This window comes from Gopherus evgoodei, chromosome 10, assembly GCF_007399415.2.
Source record: "Gopherus evgoodei ecotype Sinaloan lineage chromosome 10, rGopEvg1_v1.p, whole genome shotgun sequence".
In the NCBI taxonomy this organism is placed as follows: Eukaryota; Metazoa; Chordata; order Testudines; family Testudinidae; genus Gopherus; species Gopherus evgoodei.
This window is the reverse complement of record NC_044331.1, coordinates 5,485,356-5,504,519: the sequence shown is the minus strand read 5'-3', so window position 1 is coordinate 5,504,519 and position 19,164 is coordinate 5,485,356. Positions and strand designations below refer to the sequence as shown.

Below are 19,164 nucleotides of genomic sequence, written 5' to 3'. Positions count from 1 at the left end.
TAGTCTAGATCCATATAGAAAACCTTTGTAAAGTGTCCATTCCTGGCCTGCTCTGGCTGGAAGAGCAGTATTAGTGATTTGTTAGTGTGAAGCATGTAAGAATGGTGTTTTAACAGCCCCAAATCTCTGTGCTTCAGGTTATCCTCTTGTAAGAAGATCATCCAGTGGTTAGAGCAGCAGACAGGAAATCGGGAATTCTGCATTCTATTCATGGCTCTGCCATTAACTCATTGTAGAAGTTGGGTAAATCATTTGACTTCTCTCTGCTTTGGTTTCTCCATCTGTAAGATAGTTCTCTTACAGGGGAGCTGAGTCTTAATTCATGAACCTTTGTAAAGTGCCTTGAGAGCTAGGCCTGAAATGGAAGTGCAAATTTCTGTTACTATTAAAGTGGACCTAATAATTAGTCGGTGTTTGTAAAATGCTTTGAAGCTCTCAGATGAAGATGCTTTACAGGCACAAATTATTATTACATTGTTTTCAGGGTCTGCTGATTCGGGGAAGTTTTCCCATCTCTGCTCGTTGATTAGTTTTATCTCCCCATCTGTCAAGGATTCGTTTTTTTTCTCTCCTTGTTAAAGTAGGGATTTTTCAATACACTCTCAATTGATCTAACGGGTGCTTCAGTTGAAGTCACTGGCAAAACTCGTATTGGTTTCAGTGGGAGCAGAGTTAATCCAATGGAAATCTCACCTCAACTGTGGGAACTGCATTAGATGGTTAGTACATTGTTGTGTGTCAGAAGGGTGGTTGGGTTTTTTCTTTTTCTTTTAATGTTTGAGTCTAAATGTTCTTTCTTGCAACTTGTGGTCACAAGATACGGTTGAGATATTGCAAGGAGCCTAATGTAACTAAAAGGATTTGGCAGGCTGAATTTCAGCCCACCATCCCAGCCAAAGTAGGAAGTGGTTAGGGTGGCCAGGAATGCAGCATGCGTCCCCTAGATTAATTAATAACAAGAGTTGGCTCTGTGCCACCCCAAGCAGCGGAGAGATAAAGCAAACAAAGGATGGTTAACAGTGGGGGGAAGGAAGACTTTGACTTTGCTGTGGCTAAAAGGGAAACATACAACTGAATGATTTATTATATGAGTTCTCCCAGATCCGCAAGTGTTTTCTGTCTTATGTTTCTAGTAAAGGACTGCAGGCACACTTTTAGGATCTGAGAGTTACAGTTCCCAAGATTTGAAACTTTGACAGAGGAGTTTTTAAGAGATTTTGGTGCCACTTCACACTCCCCTGCTCCCTACCTCCAGAGGGTGCTGTGTGCATTGGGTGATTTCTCCATGTAGCCAGTGGTGTCCTGAGAACAAAGCTGAAGTGCACGAGAAAAAAGGCAGAGAAATAAGCTAAATCTTGCCAGAATGAGCCCAGAAGCCTCTGGTAGCTGTAGCCCCCCCAGATTTCTTGGCAAGTTGATTTCTGTAATCTTTTTCTCCTCTCTCCAACCCCCATTTCCCATTTTCCATCTTGTTTCTCTCCCCTCTTCCTGGACTGTAGAAGATTCTTATTTGTTTGGGTCAGGGCTAATTACCCCAGGAAGACTCCTCTGCCACTAATCGCCAGGACTGATGCTTATTCTCTGACATGGAGTTCTCTTTTAGCCTTGGCCTCATGCCCTCTTGCTTTATCAGAAGAAATGGCCTTGACTGGAGTGTTTGCTGAGATCGTGCTGTCTTTGAAATCAGTGGCAAAACTCCCATTGACTTATATGGGAGTGGACACTCTGAGAACAACTGAAAAATAACTGGTAGCAAGGGGTTGGATCTCCATTTGAGAAGCTCCTGGCAGGGAGTGGAGTAAGGCAGTTGATCACAGGAGTCAAAGCTGCCAGAGAGGTGCTGCTGTTTCACTACTGTACAGCCGCCTGATGCTGGTCTGAATCTGGGACGATTGCTGGGATTGGAACTGCCCAGGGCTGATTTCCAAAACCTGAAAGAGTCGCCGCCAAATCAGGGCTGATGACAGCTCTGCTGCTTTCAGAATTGGCAGCAAATGTAGGTGGTTATATTTTGAGTTCCTTTTTATGACATGTTTATATGACTGTGTTAACTTTACATACCATGTACAGAGCAGTTACATGTACAGCATAACACACAGATGTGCTCAAATGTTGTGGATGTGCCTATGAAACTTTTAATCATGAGAAATGGGGATTAAAGGGACTAAGTTACCTTGGAAAAAAAATCACCTTTTTGTACCGGAAAATACTGTACGTATTACTTGCAAACTCCACTGAGTATAAAGGTCAGTGACATACTCAGGGTGCAAGTGAGTGCCATATTTGGGGCTGGGAAGGAATTTTTTCCTGGGTCAGATTGGCAGGGTGGTTTTTTTTTGTTTTGTTTGTTGTTGTTTTTTGCCTTCCTCTGTAGCATGGGGATGGGTCGCTTGCTGGTTTAAACTAGTGTAAATGATGGATTCTCTGTAACTTGAAGTCTTTAAATGATGTGAGAACATCAATAAGTCAGCCAGAGATTAGGGGTCTATTACAGGAGTTGGTGGGTGAGGCTCTGTGGCCTGCGATGTGAAGCAGGTCAGACTAGATCAGTGGTTTTCAACCTGTGGTCCACAGACCTCTGAGGGTCCACAGGCTATGTTTAAGATTTCCAAAGGGGTCAGCACCTCCATTCAAAATTTTTAGGGGTCCACAATTGAAAAAAGATTGAAAACTAATTGAACTAGATGATCATGATGGTCCCTTCTGGCCTTAAAGTCTATGAGTCTAAAAATAAATACATTGTTTTCAGTTTGTTTGCTTTTTAATTGTTTCTCCTGAATAGCCATTTTCTCTCTGGCCAAAGAGACCCTCATAAATATCAACAGGGGAGCGGAAAAATCCTTTATATGCTATTTAAGTATAATATTCAGGACACACTATTTAAAAGGCAAAGGAGTGATGTATCAGAAACCAGTTTCTTGAAATTAATCAGTTTAAAAAAAATATTCAAGTTGAGAGTGTCATTTAAATTGGAGTTTTCAGACCAGAACTCAATAGGAACATATGTATTTGTATTTGAGAGGTGTGAAGGTTTTTCAGGAGCTGATGGTTTTGTGGATTGGTTTCTTTTATGCAGAAAAAGTTGTTGGTATGCTAATGGTGGGTATTGTCATTGGTCCCCTGCTCCTGCATGTTGCTTACTGTAGGATCGGGTCTTAGCTAAGTTGAATTTTAAATTATCTTCAAGGAGGTCAGAAGTCCTGCGATAGAGTAAAATACTGCTCAGCACAGCTAAGTGTGACGGAACCTGGCCTTTATTGATTGGGAAGTTATTTAAAGAAATAAGATGACCGCATGGCTTGCGGGATTGGTAATTGTAGTGGAATCTTTGGCTGCAAAATCACTCATTCAAATAAACAGGTCAATTCATGATGGAAAGCCTGGACTCTGTGACAGTTTCTCAGAGGCTTTCATGAGATGGTGAGTTATTGGGACTTTCCAGGGTCCTGGGGAAGTTACACACCTGAGGTCCAGATCATCTAAAGTATTTAGGCACCAGGGGAGTGAGGTGCCAAAATCCCTGGGAGGCCCAGTTCTCATGGAAAATCAGCAGGAGCTGGGAGCGTATTTCCTATGGCCCCTTAGAAAAATCACAGTCCTCACTATTTGTCTCCCCCTTCCTCAAACCAACAGCATGGCTGCCGCTATTTGTTGCTGTGGCTGTCAATTTCTGGGTGGGAACCAAGGAATGACTGGACACGGTGGACAGCCAATGAGCTCCCTTGTTGTGGTTGCAGCAGGGCATGGCTGCCTCTTCTTGCTATACTTTCCTTGTGCATAAATAAAGGGCTGTAGCCTTCAGGCCTGTTGAGCCTACCGCTTTCCAGTGCTCTGCTTTCCATTTCCCAACAACAAATCCCTATTCTACATGTTTGCTAAAGGACTGGTGCCATTCCATAGGGGGCCTGTGTTGGAGCCAAAGAGTCTAGTGTCTGCACAGTCGCAATTAGCAAATGAGGGAACTTCTGCCAGTGTTCAGAAGCGCTCTCAGTGCTCCGAGCACTGCGGTGCAGGGGATAGAAGTCAGTAGGAAGCTGGTTAAAACATTTAATGGAGGAAGAATTGCCATGAACTGATTGTGCTGTAGGAAAGCATTCAGCACAAATGCTGAGCCATTGCATGGCTAACTATTGTATTCAGTGCTTGAACGATATGGCATGTTAGACTTTTGTCTGGGCTTATAGTTAACTCTTGCAATAATTGCCTAACTGATTATAATCATAGAAGTGGAGGACTGGAAGGGACCTTGCGAGATCGTCTAGCCCATCCCCTGCACTCAAAGCAGGACTAAGTAATAACCAGCCCAGCCCTGACGGGTGTTTCTCTAACCCAGGGGTGGCCAAGCTTACTGACCCTCTGAGCCTCATACAACAATCTTCAGAAGTTTGAGAGCCGGAGCATGTCTGCCAGGGCTTGGGGCTTCTGCCCCATGGGAGGCACCTGCTAGGGCTCGGGGCTTCAGCCCCGGTCCTGCTGAAACCCTGAGCCCCGGCAGGTGCGGCCAGCGGGACTGAAGCCCTGAGACCTCCCTCCCGTCTGGGCAAAAGCCCCTACCCCACCACCCTGCTGCAAGGCAGAGGTCCTGGAGAATGAGGGGGGTGGGCGAGGAGGGGCTCCGCGAGCCTCACTTTAACTGTAAAAGAGCTGCGTGTGGCTCGCAAGCCATGGTTTGGCCACCTCTGCTCTAACGTGTTCTTAAAAACCTCCAGTGATGGAGATTCCACGGCCTGCCTAGGCAACTTGTTCCAGTGCTAATCTACACTGACTTTCCTAATGCCCAACCTAAGGGATGGATTCCGCAGTCACTGGGAGCTTTCCCTGAGCAGGAATGGCAGGAGTGGTGCGCTCTGGGGGTATCTGTATGCAAATGGTACAAGTTTGTCCTTTGTGTAGAAGAGAAGTCTGGGTTGTATTCCACAATGAGAGTTTCCTCTTCCAGAGAAGATACTGCTGAAAGAGCAAAGGTATCCACAAGCCCCCATGCTGTTCTCTGGACATCCTCACCTCCTATCGCCCTCTTTTTGAAAGAGCAGGGCCCGTAGTGCCCATGCAATCCAGAGGCCTGTGGGAAATTCTCCTCAGCGGTGTAGCCCCCAATCAGATACATGCAGCTCAATTCCCTCTGCACAAATTCTAGCTTTCCCTTGTCAGAATTTTGCAGTGGGCTCTATGTCTCTTTCTCAGGGAGACAGCCTATGGCTCTATAGCCATGATTCCATTTCCGGGAGCTGCACATACCCAGTGATCCTCCCCTCAAATGATATCTGCTGCTCCCCTCTGCCTCCCATTCCCTCAATAATATCCTCCTGGGTTGTCCTTGAGTGCAGGGTGCTGAACCCCCTAGCTCCTCCTGATAGGAACAAACAAGGGGGACCCTCACATCTCATATTTTTTCTGTCCTACATTGGATTTTTCTGCGGAAGAGATAAACACTAAAAACGGAATCCTGACAAATTGGCTCTTTTATGCTGTGTTCCGGTCCTAAAGACACTTACTTTGGTGACACATTGAAGAGAATCAATAAAAGAAATTGCGCTTATTGAGGGGAACTTTTTGGTTTTCAGTTCCTCAACAAAATGGCGAAATATTGGACTCTGAAAGAGCTCCAGAGCTCTCCTGTGAGGGGATAACTCACATTTGCAGAGCACCTGCCTTCCCTAGGATTGGTGGCTTATTTTCCTAAATCTTAGAACTGAACGAAAAATGGCAGTTACGGTTCTTGAGAATGCATAGAACAGGAACCAGTGGCTCTAAAGTTATCTCAAAGAATTGGCCTCCATAAATAAGCAATTTTAGTAGTGACATTTTAACTGAAAAATGCTGCCATCTGTCACAAATCGATATCTCTGCACCTCAGAAAAGAAGATATAAATGCTTGTAAGAAAACAGTGGAAAATGAGAGCATTTGGAATTATCATGTTCTGTTCAGTATACATGATCACATATGTAATTTCTCCACAGGCAGAAAATCCACACAAGCTTCCTTATGGTGGAGCTTAATGTAATGTAGTGGTTTGGGGGAGGTTTTTTGTTGTTTGTTTCTTTTTTAGTGATCCATTCCAGCTGAAACTTGTAAGGCTGAAGTATGTTAAGTATATTGGCTTAACAAAAACGATTGTGAGCATTGCTGGGGCAGATTGACAATTAATTGTATTTTGTAGGGCCATAAAAATTCCATTTCTGCTGTGGAAAGTTTTAACCTCTTCACTACCCTGGAACTTGTTTCAAAGAACATTAACAGGGTTCATTGCCGCTGATGGCTGCCGCGTGGTCTGTAACAAGATTTTTTTGGAATATGGACATTTTCTTTTTGCTTCACTTTCTAGCTGGACCTTGCTTAGGAAATTATTCACAGACAACATTTTTTTCTAAAATTATCTCAGTTCTGTGCTTTCTTATAATATGTAGTGTTTATTTTGAAGCAAAAAAGAATTATTTCCTGGGTGCCTGGCTGATGAGTCTTGCCCACATGCTCAGGGTTTAGCTGATCATCATATTTGGGGTCGGAAAGGAATTTTCCTCCAGGGCAGATTGGCAGAAGCCTTGGAGTTTTTTCGTCTGCCTCTGCAGCCTTGGGCATGGGTCATTTGCTGGAAGGTTCTGTGCACCTTGAAGTCTTTAAACCATGATTTGAGGACTTCAATGGCTCAGACATAGGTTTGATACAGGAGTGGGTGGGTGAGATTCTGTGGTCTGCATTGTGCAGGAGGTCAGACTAGATGATCATAATGGTCCCTTCTGACCTTAAAGTCTATGATTCTATATTACTGAAAATAAAAGGAAGATTACTTCCTACAAGCTTCTCCATGGAGTGATGAAGGATATGACTCCATAATCAGGTTACAGAAATGATACATGGCCCAGTAACACATTAGACAGTCTTTATTACAGATCAGGGGTGGGATTTTTCAAAAGTCCGAAGTGACTTAAGAGCACAGGTTTTGTTGAAAGTTGCTGGGACTTGTGCTCCTAAATAATTTGGCCACTTCATAAAATTGCACCTCAGCTCTTTTACAGACAGACCCAGGTATTCAAATCCCTGTTTCTTAAAAGAGTTTGGGTGATGCAGTAACTTTGTTACATCACCTTTCTTTTGGTAACCCATAATAAGTATCATTCAGAACATACGTAAACAACATCTCTTTGGGTTAGTCTGTAAAAATGCAGTAAAGTGGGGTTACAGTTCTTATCCCTCTTGGGAATCTCTGTGTAGAAAATAAAACAGCTTGATTTGTGACTATTAAAATATGATAGCCCTTGAATGGTAATAAGCTTCAAAGCATTTTATTAATTAAATTCTATCTCAGAACAAAAGTACAACCAGTCTCCATTGCTTGCTACTGTAATCCAAATCACAACAGAATAGTGACCAAACTTTGATGATAATTTTCTGAAAACACACATGCTGCATGACCTCATTCACAACCATGCATCTGTATTATGGAAGCATTAAGTATTAATATATTAAGTATTAAGTAAGTCTAAAGTTAAGGGTGGATTCAGATTAGTGTGTAAAGTACTATTAAAATCCCTCCATTTCACATACTAATGGTTAAATTTAGTCTCCAGATTTAACACACTGAGAACCCCAATCCTGCAAAGTGCACTGCATGGAAGAACCGCTTTAGTCCTTTTGGTGGAGACTCGTTGATTTGTCACACGGGTGCAGAGGTTTTCCCTGCACAGAACAACTTGGACCTTAAGCACATGCTTTACTGAATAGGGATGGCTTAAAGCAGGAATCAGCAACCTTTGGCATGCGGCCTGCCAGGGAAAGCCGCTGGCAGGCCAGGCCGGTTTGTTTACCTGCAGTGTCTGCAGGTTCGGCCAATTGCAGCTCCCAGTGGCCGTGGTTCGCCATCCCAGGCCAATGGGGGCTGTGGGAAGGGCGGCCAGCATGTCCCTCGGCCCGCGCCACTCCCCGCAGCCCCCATTGGCCTGGAGCAGCAAACCGCGGCCAGTGGGACCTGTGATCAGCGAACCTGCAGACGCTGCAGGTAAACAAACCAGCCTGGCCCACCAGCAGCTTTGCCTGGTGGGCTGCTTGCCAAAGGTTGCCAATTCCTGACTTAAAGTATATGCTTATAGTTAAACACTGCTAAATTGAGGCCTAAATTCAAACATTAAAGTGTTAGGCAGAGATATTGTAACCCTGCGTGTTGTATAATATCTAGTGATTTTTGTGTGTTTTCTGGAAAAAAATATGTAAAATTTGATGGACAATTCCATCGTGCTTTTAAAGGTAGTAGGGAACAGCCAGCAAGGACATTTTTTTGTTCGCATTTTGTTTGTGAGAAGCATTTTATTAGTGAAGTGCTTTGAACTTTACTTATATTTAATGTGTGTCAGCTCACAAATCGTCAAAACCTCAAGTTATGTTTTCTTTCCCTTGAGACCCCACAGAGAGAGAGAGAGAATTTCCTTTTGGATGTGTCTGCAGCGAGGTACAGCTTCACACGGGGAAGTGGTGACGCTGAGGAACAAGCCCACAAGTAAACAAGAGCCAGAGTTCCAGTGTAGACATCTGATCGATAAAGCCGGCTTCGATGGCTGAGATAGCTCTGACGCCAGCCGAAATGTGGCTGTTAGAAGTTGTAGCTGCCTACAATGATAGTTGTTAAAAATGTGGCCTGTACCACCATTGAGGCAGGCAGTATAGGGCTAACATACTTCTCTTTTTGAACAAGCATGGCTCTGTCCAAAAATCCCTCCTGATCTTCTTGTCAGCACAGCAAGGGCAGCATGCAAAAAAAAAAAGGGGGGCGGGGAATAGGCTGTTTACTTAAATTGCAGGGGATATGACTTTCTGTCCATTGCCCCTGCTGTCTGGTGAGTGGTAGAGCCTAATGGCTGGAGGCGAAACTAATACTTGGCAGTGGATAAGACACAGAGCAGGCTGTCTTGTAATAGAGGCTGGCTAAAGTGCTTGCTTTATGTCAGGGTTGCCAGATGAGTTCATCTTTTCAGGATTTGTTTGAATACGCTGAGAGATAAAAGAATGAAAACCAATCCACCTCTGCACAGGCAGCCACTTTGTTTAGCAGGGGATACTGCAGAAAGTGAGGCTGTGTACCGGCCACATAAAGAGACCCTTTAGAAAGCTTTCCGGAGGCACAGCCTTTTCATATGAACCTTTTTACTGTCTCCTTTCAGTGTGTTTTATTTGCCTTTGGGCCGTAGACGAGTTTCCTTTTCAGCTATTGCATGGCTTTTAAAAGCCATTATTAGGCCACTCACCCCCAAAGAAAATGAGATTGCTGGGGAGACTTTTAGCTGCCTTGTCCGTCCAAACACAGTTAACTAAAACTAACATCCGTCTCTGCTCTAAACAGAGGAGATCTTTCACATACTTTTTCATTGCTTACCTCCCTCCTTTTTGGATATCCTTGAAAGGAACTGAAATGAGGGAAAAAGAGATGAAGTGTGTTGGCTGGTTGTTTTGGATTAGAGATATTGAGTGGGTGTGTGGATGGATGTGTGTGTACACACCCGTTTGGGGGTAATTGATTCTCAAGTCTTGTCTGGAAGTTCTTTTAATAAAGGCATCTAATCTCCTGCCTTCATCAATGGTGATGTAATGATTAATTAGGAACATCCTCGGTAAAAAAAAAGTCCCTTGTTTACACTACTCCAGACAGGGAAGAGGAATTCCTATCAAATTATTGCATATTCTTGGAAAGTGTGCATACTATCGGGGACACTAACAGACTGCTATTAGAGCTGGAAATTGATGTAGAGCGTATGCTGCATTCCTTCATCGTTGGTTTTATTGGACAGAAGGCAGAGCGATTTGCAGTAAAGACTGGAAAACACCTATTAAAAATGTCTAATGCTGGCTTGTCTAAAGAATTTTGCTTTTAACTCAATGCAAAATCAAATTTTGAAGTTTCCTTCTTTAGTTTGTAGGGAAATTTAGGGTTAAGTGGTAATTTCTGAAAAATATAATAACAAAAACTACTTACCTAATGGGCATACAGGGCTTTGCAGAGGTTATGAGGTTAAACAGATGCAGAACTCTGTAATTGCTACCAGGCTCCAGACCTTACAGATGAAAAGCCACAAACTTTACTGTAGCTCAGTCTATTGGTATGACTAAGACTTAATGTGGGACAACAAAACTTAACAGTTGATGTGGGGAGGGGATCAGGTACATTGGGCATCTCAGATACATGATATTCTAGGGGAAAGATGATCTAGAAAGCTAGCAAAAAGATACAGTTTTTCTGCACAGCAAATGATGTTTGTTTACACTGTACACCATGGAAGATTTAATTACAAATGAAATTCAGCTGCTCAATACCTGCTTTCTGTTCTTTCTACTGTAGTTCTGTCTGTTAGTCATCCTCTGCTCTCCTCGTAAAGTTTAAGCATTTCAATAGAAATATATAACTGTTAGTTTTAGTATTTTATAAAGAAGAAAATGGGCATACAAACCTGGAACAAAATCGTATTCTCACTGGATGGCAATAGACAGAGGGAAATTGCAGTGTAAGGCCAGGTTGGTTATACTCATTCCAAACTCCTTGAATTCAGTGGGTTGGACAGACATAACCAAAGACAGAATTTGATTTGGCTGATAGTGTTTTGGAAATCCTTGATTGGATGAGACGTCAGTCAGTACAGATTTATGTTAATATCACTGACTATATTAATGCAGTTTTGCAAATACTGCAGTAATACTGCGAAGAGGTTCAGAAACTTCTTTTAACCAGTTCCCTAAGTCTTACAATTACTGTTCTTCATTCTAATTAGAGATTTGTGAGGTTGAAGAACTTGCTATGTCGTATTTGGATCTAAACAGATCTTTTTATGAGTCAAAATTCACTTTGAATCTTCTTCCCTTACTCACTCTCCTAAAACTGCATGTTCTCATGACTAGTGCCTGGCAAGTGATCATGGCATGTTTTGGGAAGAGCCAAGTCCAGTTGACAGTATTTATTAATGTGCTTGGATACGTGTTCATCACGGAACTGTGGATGAAGTCATTACTCTTCCAGAGTAAGCATGCTGATCATTTAACTCCCCCATAAGGCGTGGGCTGTAGGTTCTTTCGAGATGGTAAAGGAGATTAAGGCTTTTGGTCAAAGGGTTAAAGAAAAAAAATCTTCAGTGTTTACAAATTCAGTGAACAGTCTGGAGAACTTGGAAGGGCTCTTTATGATAGAGTGACTCAATGAGCTGTTTCCAGCCCTGTAGGAAGATGGAAGGGAAATTTGCCGGAGTTGGGATTCATTTTTTGCTTTGGAGCCCAAAGCAAACAGGTTGTAAGGGTGCTTTTGTTTATGTAGGTCAGTGCGATGTGTCGAGCCAAAGGGCTAAGTTATGTGATTGTGCTGGATGTTACTTCCCTAGAATAATTTTCTTAGTTGAACAGGAACTTTAACTTCCGCCCAAAGGTTTGACAATTAACTGTATTCAGTTTGACACAGCCTCTTCATGCTAATGCTCAGTGTGTCAGAAGGCAGTGGCAGATCTTTTATAGCTAGGCCTATTAATTTCTAACGCTGGACTTAAAAATTGTAGTCCAAGAATGGGATATGCCGTTTGGGGTTTAGGAGATGGTGAAGGGCTAACCTTGTGACTGCCTGGGAGCTAGTCAAGAGCTGAATAAACCTCTCTCTTGTCTCTGGGTGTGTGCATATGAAGAATGGCAGGGGATACAGTTTTAAAGACATCATCTGTGATGTATAGATGAAAAACATGGGTATGACTTCAATGTCAGAACAAAAGACTCCCATTTTCTCAGTCCAGCCTATATAACTTGCTGATTTTCTGGATTCAGGCTGAGATTTTCAAAGGCACCTAAGTGACTTAAGCAACTAACTCTCAGTTTCTGTGGGATTTGGGCATGGAACTCCCTGATGCCATTTGAAAACTGGAGCCTTAACATTAACCTCTGGCTAGTTATTCAATCGTGCAGCTGTTTGTCTTTTGACAGTGATTCTTATTGTGAAAAGAAAAAAGATCGATAAGCAGTCGTTTAAACTTATATTGTCGTTTTCATTGTGACAGTAGTTCGCTCATTCCACTGCTGGATCGAAACCTTTTCATAATGATAGGTGATGTACTTGTTTTTAAAGTAGGGGTGCCATAAAGTTGAACAAAATTTTCCATCCAATTGCTGCTAAATTCCTGTCTAAATTAAATGGCTTTTGAAAGACTGACAAGGGAGGTGACACACACCAAGGGATGGGTCAGCGGTTATGGAGTAGCCTACAAATGGGGAGATCTGGGCTTAAGCTCCTACCACAGATTTCCTGGCTGAGTTTGGGCCGGGAGCTTAGCCTCTCTGCTGCCTAGTACCCCTGCTGTAAGAAAGGAGGATAATAGTATTTCTCCAACTTGTATTGTGAGGCTAAATGCATTAAAAATTGGGAGGTGCTCAGACACCTTGGTAATAGGGCCCATAAAAATATGTAAGCTAGAAATTCAGTGTTTGTTGTAAGACTTCTGTGTCAAGCGGTACCCAAAGGAAGGCTCAGTGTGTTTGGGTGCTGTTTTCAGAGCTATGCTGTTCAGTGCTTATTACATTCGTTATTAGGGACCTAATTCACAGCTAGCTTGAACACAATTCAAGGCATCGTAATCCATAGTACGTATTCAGAAGCATTGTACGTTGTGCCGGAGATCAGGCACCATTCAGAAAGGCCCTTCTTCTTCAGCCTGGGCACTCATTTTCTCAGGCTGGACAGTGGACGTTCCAAACAGGAAGCACAAAAGGTATTTCCAGCACAAATAGGAGAACACTTTTAATACTCATTCCCCTTTTAATTGTTTCAACAAGGAATGGGCCAGCCTGCGAGGAATGGCGGCTTGCATTAACTTCTAGCCTGACCTCCCCTGGTGCTAATTATGGATCTAAAAAAACAAAAACTGAATCAGTACTAGCACATGCTCTCATTTATTTTATTTATTAGCACTTCTAAGGGGTCCGTCGCCATAGTAACCCAGTGCCATGCAAATATTTGTGAATTCCGGCTCAGAACCCCATGGAAGTATTAACATCCCCATTTCACAAGTGGGGGATGGAGGCACAAAGGGTCGGATTTTTAAAGGTATTTCGGTACCTATCTGTAGAAATACTCTTACGAATTGGCCCTGAAGTGACTTTCCCAATCAGTAACAGCAGACCGTCTCCTTTGACTTCAGGAAAGCTACGGTGACTGGTGTACATTGATGTAACAGAGCTGGACTTGGTATGCCATTTGTTACAAAGGAAGATTTTGGTGGAATTTGGGCTCCTGAGTTAGGACGCTAAATATCAAAGGTAGCTCAGGAATGGAGAACATGTTAGTGAGAAACGGGTGTATTTATTGCAAAACTCACGAATGTCTTATTTTCTGTATATATAATACCCTATACCAACAAAATTAACTTACCATTGGCGGTATTTCCCTCCTGTCCCTCCCCCTTCCCCCCATCGCTGGTTGAAAGATTCTGAGTGTTACTGGATGGGCATTGGGTGGAGAAAAGGGGGGAAGCTGCAGTGAATCCAGTGTGTGTTTACTGCTCAACCATCCCACTTTGCCTAAATGTAACTCCATCCCTACCCTCACTGTCAGGGAAGCAAGAGCTCTCCTGCACTCAATATGTATAGAAATACAGTGCTTTCGCTAATGCACACCAACTTTGAGCTTTCTACAGCAACTTCCTTTGTCTCCATGTTTTGGATTTTTAGCCACAGAGCTGGGATTAGGAGATCAAGATATGTGCTGCCACTTTCTTTTGTTCTTGTGAGTAAGACATAACCAGCAGTGGTTTTTGAATTAACCTTCTGTTTTCCCTTTGTTGGCCAGGCCGTAGTACACAGTGGAGCTGAGCACTTCTGTTTCCTTGCAGCTTCACCAAGCCTCACTGATAGAATCAAATAAATCTTCGAAACAAAGGTCGTTAGGAAAAGACTAAAAGAGCTACATCTGTATAAATTGGTGAAGGGCTTGTCTGCACACACAAACCGTAAAGCTTTAACAGTATCGTTAAAGCAGCCCAGCCCCCCTAATGTGGATGCAAGGGAAGGGTAATATACTGTATTGGTATAAGGCATCTTCATACCAGTATAACTGTGTCCACACTGAGGGATGTGCCAGTTTAACTACTTGAGTAGAGAATCACACCCCTAACTGAAATTGTTAGGGATACAGACCAGGTCACAGAAATGATTCGTGGAATAGTGTAGGTAGTAACAAGATAAATAGAAAGTATTTAGCGTGGTACAAGGAATATCACTTGGAGTAACAGGGCAAAAGTAAGAAGGGAGAAATTAAGGCTGAATATCTCCCTGGGGTAGAGGGGAACCCCATTGCTAGGGGCTGTACAAACTAGAGTAGAAAATGTACTGTTGAGAACAGTCATGGGAGCTGGATTAACTAATAGGCCTTATGCATCTTCTGTTTCTAAGATCCTGAGAAGAAGAATCTTAGCTGAAGTACATTGCCTGTGTAATGTAGGAGTAAATTCAGCCCCAGGATACTACCTTGTCTTTCATCCAAAATTTTAGTAGCTTGCTTATCAAAGGCACTTGGACGAATTTTTTTGTTTAAGTGTTAGAGCTACTGAGGGTGCAGCTTCTGAGAAATCCTGTTTACAACCAGAGCAGTCGTGGAGCCAAAAGATGCTTTTAGCTCTGCCTAGCCTTTTATGGAGGAAGTTGGAAAACAGGTTTCAAAAGCTGGAGGACTCTGAGGGTGAAATCCATGCCACATTGAAGTCAACAGAGTTTTGCCCTTTACTTCAGTGGGGCCAGGATGTTGCCTTGAATTTTTGGTAGTCGCTGAGCACTGGTTTGCTCCTTTGTATAAGCCACCTTAAGCAGCAGGGAATCATCTAGCATGTCTTGTTCCCCACAATGAAAATGCCTTCAAACCTCCGGGTGGGGGGGGGGACTCTGTAGAAACAGGGTTGAAGCTTCTGCTTGGCAGCCATTCACATGGATGCATGAGTGTGTTGGGTCCTGGAGATTCTATATACAGATGTATGAGGGATGGGGAGAGCCGTTCTCATACTTCCGTTGAGGTTGGTGTGTGTGACAGCTCATGAGCGTCCACATAAAGGGGCATTCCCCATCTTTGTCTTGCAGCAGCCAGTGCTTGCAGCCAGATTTTTGCCAGGCTTCTCTATGTTTAGAGGTGGAAAAGCCCATTTACCTACCATTTTTCTCCTCCTTCCCGCTTCCCCCTATTAAAGTTGTGTAGTTACAACTCAAGATAAACTCTAACAAAGCAGCTTAATTCAAAGACTGTTAATGGGAAGGAAAGCCCATTCCACTCCAGGGTAATTTGAGAATGAAAAGAAATTGGGCTGTAGGCCTGTGATTTAAATCCGGTGCCTTAATAGAGTCTCTGAAGCAAAATAATGGCATCACCCTGTGTGTGAGTTAATCAGACTTGATGGCATGAAGGCAGAGAGGTCAACAGGCCACGGTCTTGTGATATATTGTCAGGGAGCTTAATGCAGAGTATAGAACAAGGCTGAGCTCCTTGCCGGGTTTATAGCTCTGGGACCCTTGCCCAGAACAAGAATGTTAGGCGTATTTTATACAGAAGTGGCCAAGTTAGATTGGTTATGAAAAGACCAGTCCTCACATGCAGTAACAAATGAAGTAATTGTTTTCTTTAATTTTTTGTTTGCTTATTTATTTAAGCATGGCACTTGTAGCTAAACATAGTTTTGCCGATAAAGTAAACCATTTAGGACTAAACAATCTGAAGCAGAAAAATCTTACTGCAAAGTTAACCTCCGTAAAAAAAAGAGTTTCGTATAGGTTAAGGAAAGTATGCATAGCTCACTCCTCTGATGGGTTTAATCTGTGCACTTCATTAGTATTTTGAATGCTGAGAAAACTCTGATGTGGAGCACGTATGCTGTATATCAGTAGTAGCTGGAAGATCTAAGCTAAAGCTGATTGAAATGCAGCTGACTCAAATAGAATGGAGACTATGGATGAAGAATCTCTGTTTATTATACGGTCATCCTTGAAATCACAGAGTGGATTTTTGGAAAATAGCCTGTAAGCATCAGGATTACGTGTTTGGAAAGAGCCTGTTTCACCTTTTAGGGCCCCTTTTAGAGATGTGAATTCCTGTGCAGTTTCTAGAGGCACTGTAAATAGTGATAAGCCTGAACTTTAAAGGCGCCTCCAGCTGTCCCAATACTTCCATTCTTCATTGAACGTGGCTCAGAGAAGGAAGAGGCCTTCCTGTTGGTCAGGAAGATGAGTAATTCAATGTTATATACAAATATTGTATAGTTTTATGGAAAATATTATACCCTTAGCATGAAAGGGTGCCTCACATTTCTTGTTCTCACTAGAGTGACACCAGAGCCTTTGTCAAAGATTGTTAGCCAGGAGAAATCTTCCAGAATATACTTGCATTCTAATCCTTTACCTCAGGGATAGGCAACCTATGGCACGCATGCTGAAGGCAGCATGAGAGCTGATTTTCAGTGGCACTTAGACTGCCCGGGTCCTGGCCACTGGTCTGGGGACTCTGCATTTTAAATGAAGCTTCTTAAACATTTAAAAAAACTGTATTTACTTTACATACAACAATAGATTAGTTATATATTATAGACTTATAGAAAGAGACCTTCTAAAAACATTAAAATGTATGACTGGCATGCGAAACCTTAAACTAGACTGAATAAATGAAGACTCGGCACACCACTTCTGAAAGGTTGCCGATCCCTGCTTTACCTTGACAGGTAATAATATTTCATAGGTATATCCATGCATTACATGTCAATAAGAGTTTGCCTTTGAAAATCAAGGTACATTGGTTTATATGTTCAGTTGACTATGAAAGTGAAGGCCTGGCTGAAGAAACTTCTGTTTTCAAAAGTGAGTGGGAAGAACTTTCACAGATATTTTGTGTCCTTTAGTCTCCTAGATTGTCAAAGGAGAATATTAATGTTTAAGTTAATATGGGAGTTTATTCCCTGATAGTCTGACAAAAATACTCCCCCTTCCCCCTCCCCCCCCAGCATCAGGTGTAACATGAAGGAACTTGCTGTGGTTCTGTTGGTACTTGAGGGAAAGTGCAGTTGGCTGGCAGATCTGTGTGATACTAAAGTCAGAAACCATGCACTTGAGTCACGAGAGCTGTAGGACCTGTGACCGTCCTCACCTCTAATACTGAAAAGCAAACTGTGGAAGCTATAGATCCCAGGCTCCGGTGTCCCAGGACAGAGCACTGCATGCTGAGACTTGTAGTTTCCTTGACCCCTACCCATATGTTAAAGAGGAAGATCTCTACTGTCGGCTACTTTTCCCCTTGCTCCAAAAAATTTAAGGGGCTGTTAATGTCACTACTCATGTGAGTTAATATGACTCACCTGACTCAGTGTTGTATGTTCAGCCCCCTAAGTTGTAATCAGTGCTACTAACCAGCTAAGAGTTTGCACGTCCTGTTACATTTTCATTTTGTTTCTCCCAACCCACCACCCAGTCTGGCCTTCTTGGGTTGTATCATCCTCCTGCTAGGTCTTGTCTTTTGGACTGTAAATTCTTTGGGGCACAGACCGTTGTTTATATGTCTGTATAGCACCTATCACAGTAAGTTTGCTTGTGGCCTTTAGGTGCTATCACAATACAAACGTTAAAGTGTAATATATGGGATCTGCGGGATCCTGACAAGTCGCAGGAATGGCCCACAGCTTAGACCGTTCAGATGGTCCTGATCTAGGCACAAAGGGGCTGCTGTGGGATTGACTTAGCTCGGGGTTTCTTTCCTTGTGTCATTTTCAAGCGATAGTAATGATTAAATGGGTTATTTATTCGTGTATGGCTTGAAATAGGTCAATGCTATAGCAGCAGCCTTGAATGTGTCTTTGCTTTTTTTCCCCCACAGATGCCAGTATGTCGCCTGATGCCATTAAGCAGAGCCACTGGTGTAACGTTGCCTACTGGGAACATCGGACTCGTGTGGGACGCCTCTACACAGTGTATGAACAGTCTGTCAGTATATTTTATGACCTACCTCAAGGAAATGGCTTCTGCCTCGGACAGCTAAACCTGGAAAATAGGAGTGAGACTGTTAGAAGGACTCGAAGTAAAATCGGCTATGGGATTTTACTTAGCAAAGAACCGGATGGTGTGTGGGCCTACAATCGCAGCGAGCATCCTATCTTTGTCAACTCCCCAACACTGGACATTCCCAATTGTAGGACTTTAATAGTACGCAAAGTAATGCCTGGCTATTCGATAAAGGTATTTGATTACGAGAAGTCTTGCCTCTTACAGCACGCCACGGATCTGGATTATGCAGATGGGCCCTATGACCCAAACAGCGTTCGGATAAGCTTTGCTAAAGGATGGGGGCCATGTTACTCGAGACAGTTCATCACGTCATGTCCTTGTTGGTTGGAGATATTACTCAGCAACAATAGATAACAATCAGCCTCTGCTGAAAGAGGAAAAAAAGAGAGAGAGAGAGCAAGAAACACAGACTATCCCAAATATCATCTACCTAGATTTAATATAAAGTTTTATATATTATATGAAAATATATATTATACTTGTAATTATGGAGTCATTTTTACAATGTAATTATTTATGTATGGTGCAATGTGTATATGGACAAAAAAAGGAAAATGCACTTTGGCTTATATAATTCTTACAATACAGATTTAAAAAAATTATACAGCAAAAATAGGAGAAAGCCCTAATTTTGATGTATGTTTTTTTGAAATATTATTAATACCAGACAAAAAGCTAATACCAGTCACTCATTGATAATAAAGTATTCGCATTATAGAGGGGGTTTATTGTCTTTTTTTTTCTCTCCTAAAGAGAGAAGAACAGTTATTTTTCTGTCTTTAAATAAAATTCTGAGCAGTCTCTCCTCAGGCATTCTGGAGTCAGTTTAGATTTTCCAGAGTGAAGATTGCAGGCTCGAATCCATGCCAGTTCATTTTTAAAAAAATCAACTCCTTTCTGACTAGAGGGCTCCAGTTATCTCCAGTGTTTCATACATGAAGAGAGGCCAAGAGCAAGAGGGTGAAAAAAAGGAATAAAGAAAATCTGTTTAGAAATGTAGTTTTGTGTGTGCTGGTCTGTATTCCAGTTGGTAAAACAAGTATGCTGATTGAGATGTAGTGAAGGGTGTATGTGTGTACACACACATTTAGCAAATTAATGGGTGACAGGATTAATGGAAAGGACAGAAT

At 42.5% G+C, this 19,164-nt stretch overlaps 1 protein-coding gene across 1 annotated transcript in view; it reads left to right on the top strand.

Moving 5' to 3' along the window:
- SMAD6 (SMAD family member 6) overlaps positions 1-18,717 on the top strand; it is an 83,258-nt gene extending 64,541 nt beyond the window's left edge. The window contains exon 4 of the mRNA XM_030579004.1: positions 17,847-18,717. Coding sequence (XP_030434864.1) covers positions 17,847-18,388 — 542 coding nt within the window. The 3' untranslated portion in view covers positions 18,389-18,717. The remainder of the gene's footprint in view (positions 1-17,846) is intronic.
- The last annotated feature ends 447 nt before the right edge of the window (positions 18,718-19,164 follow it).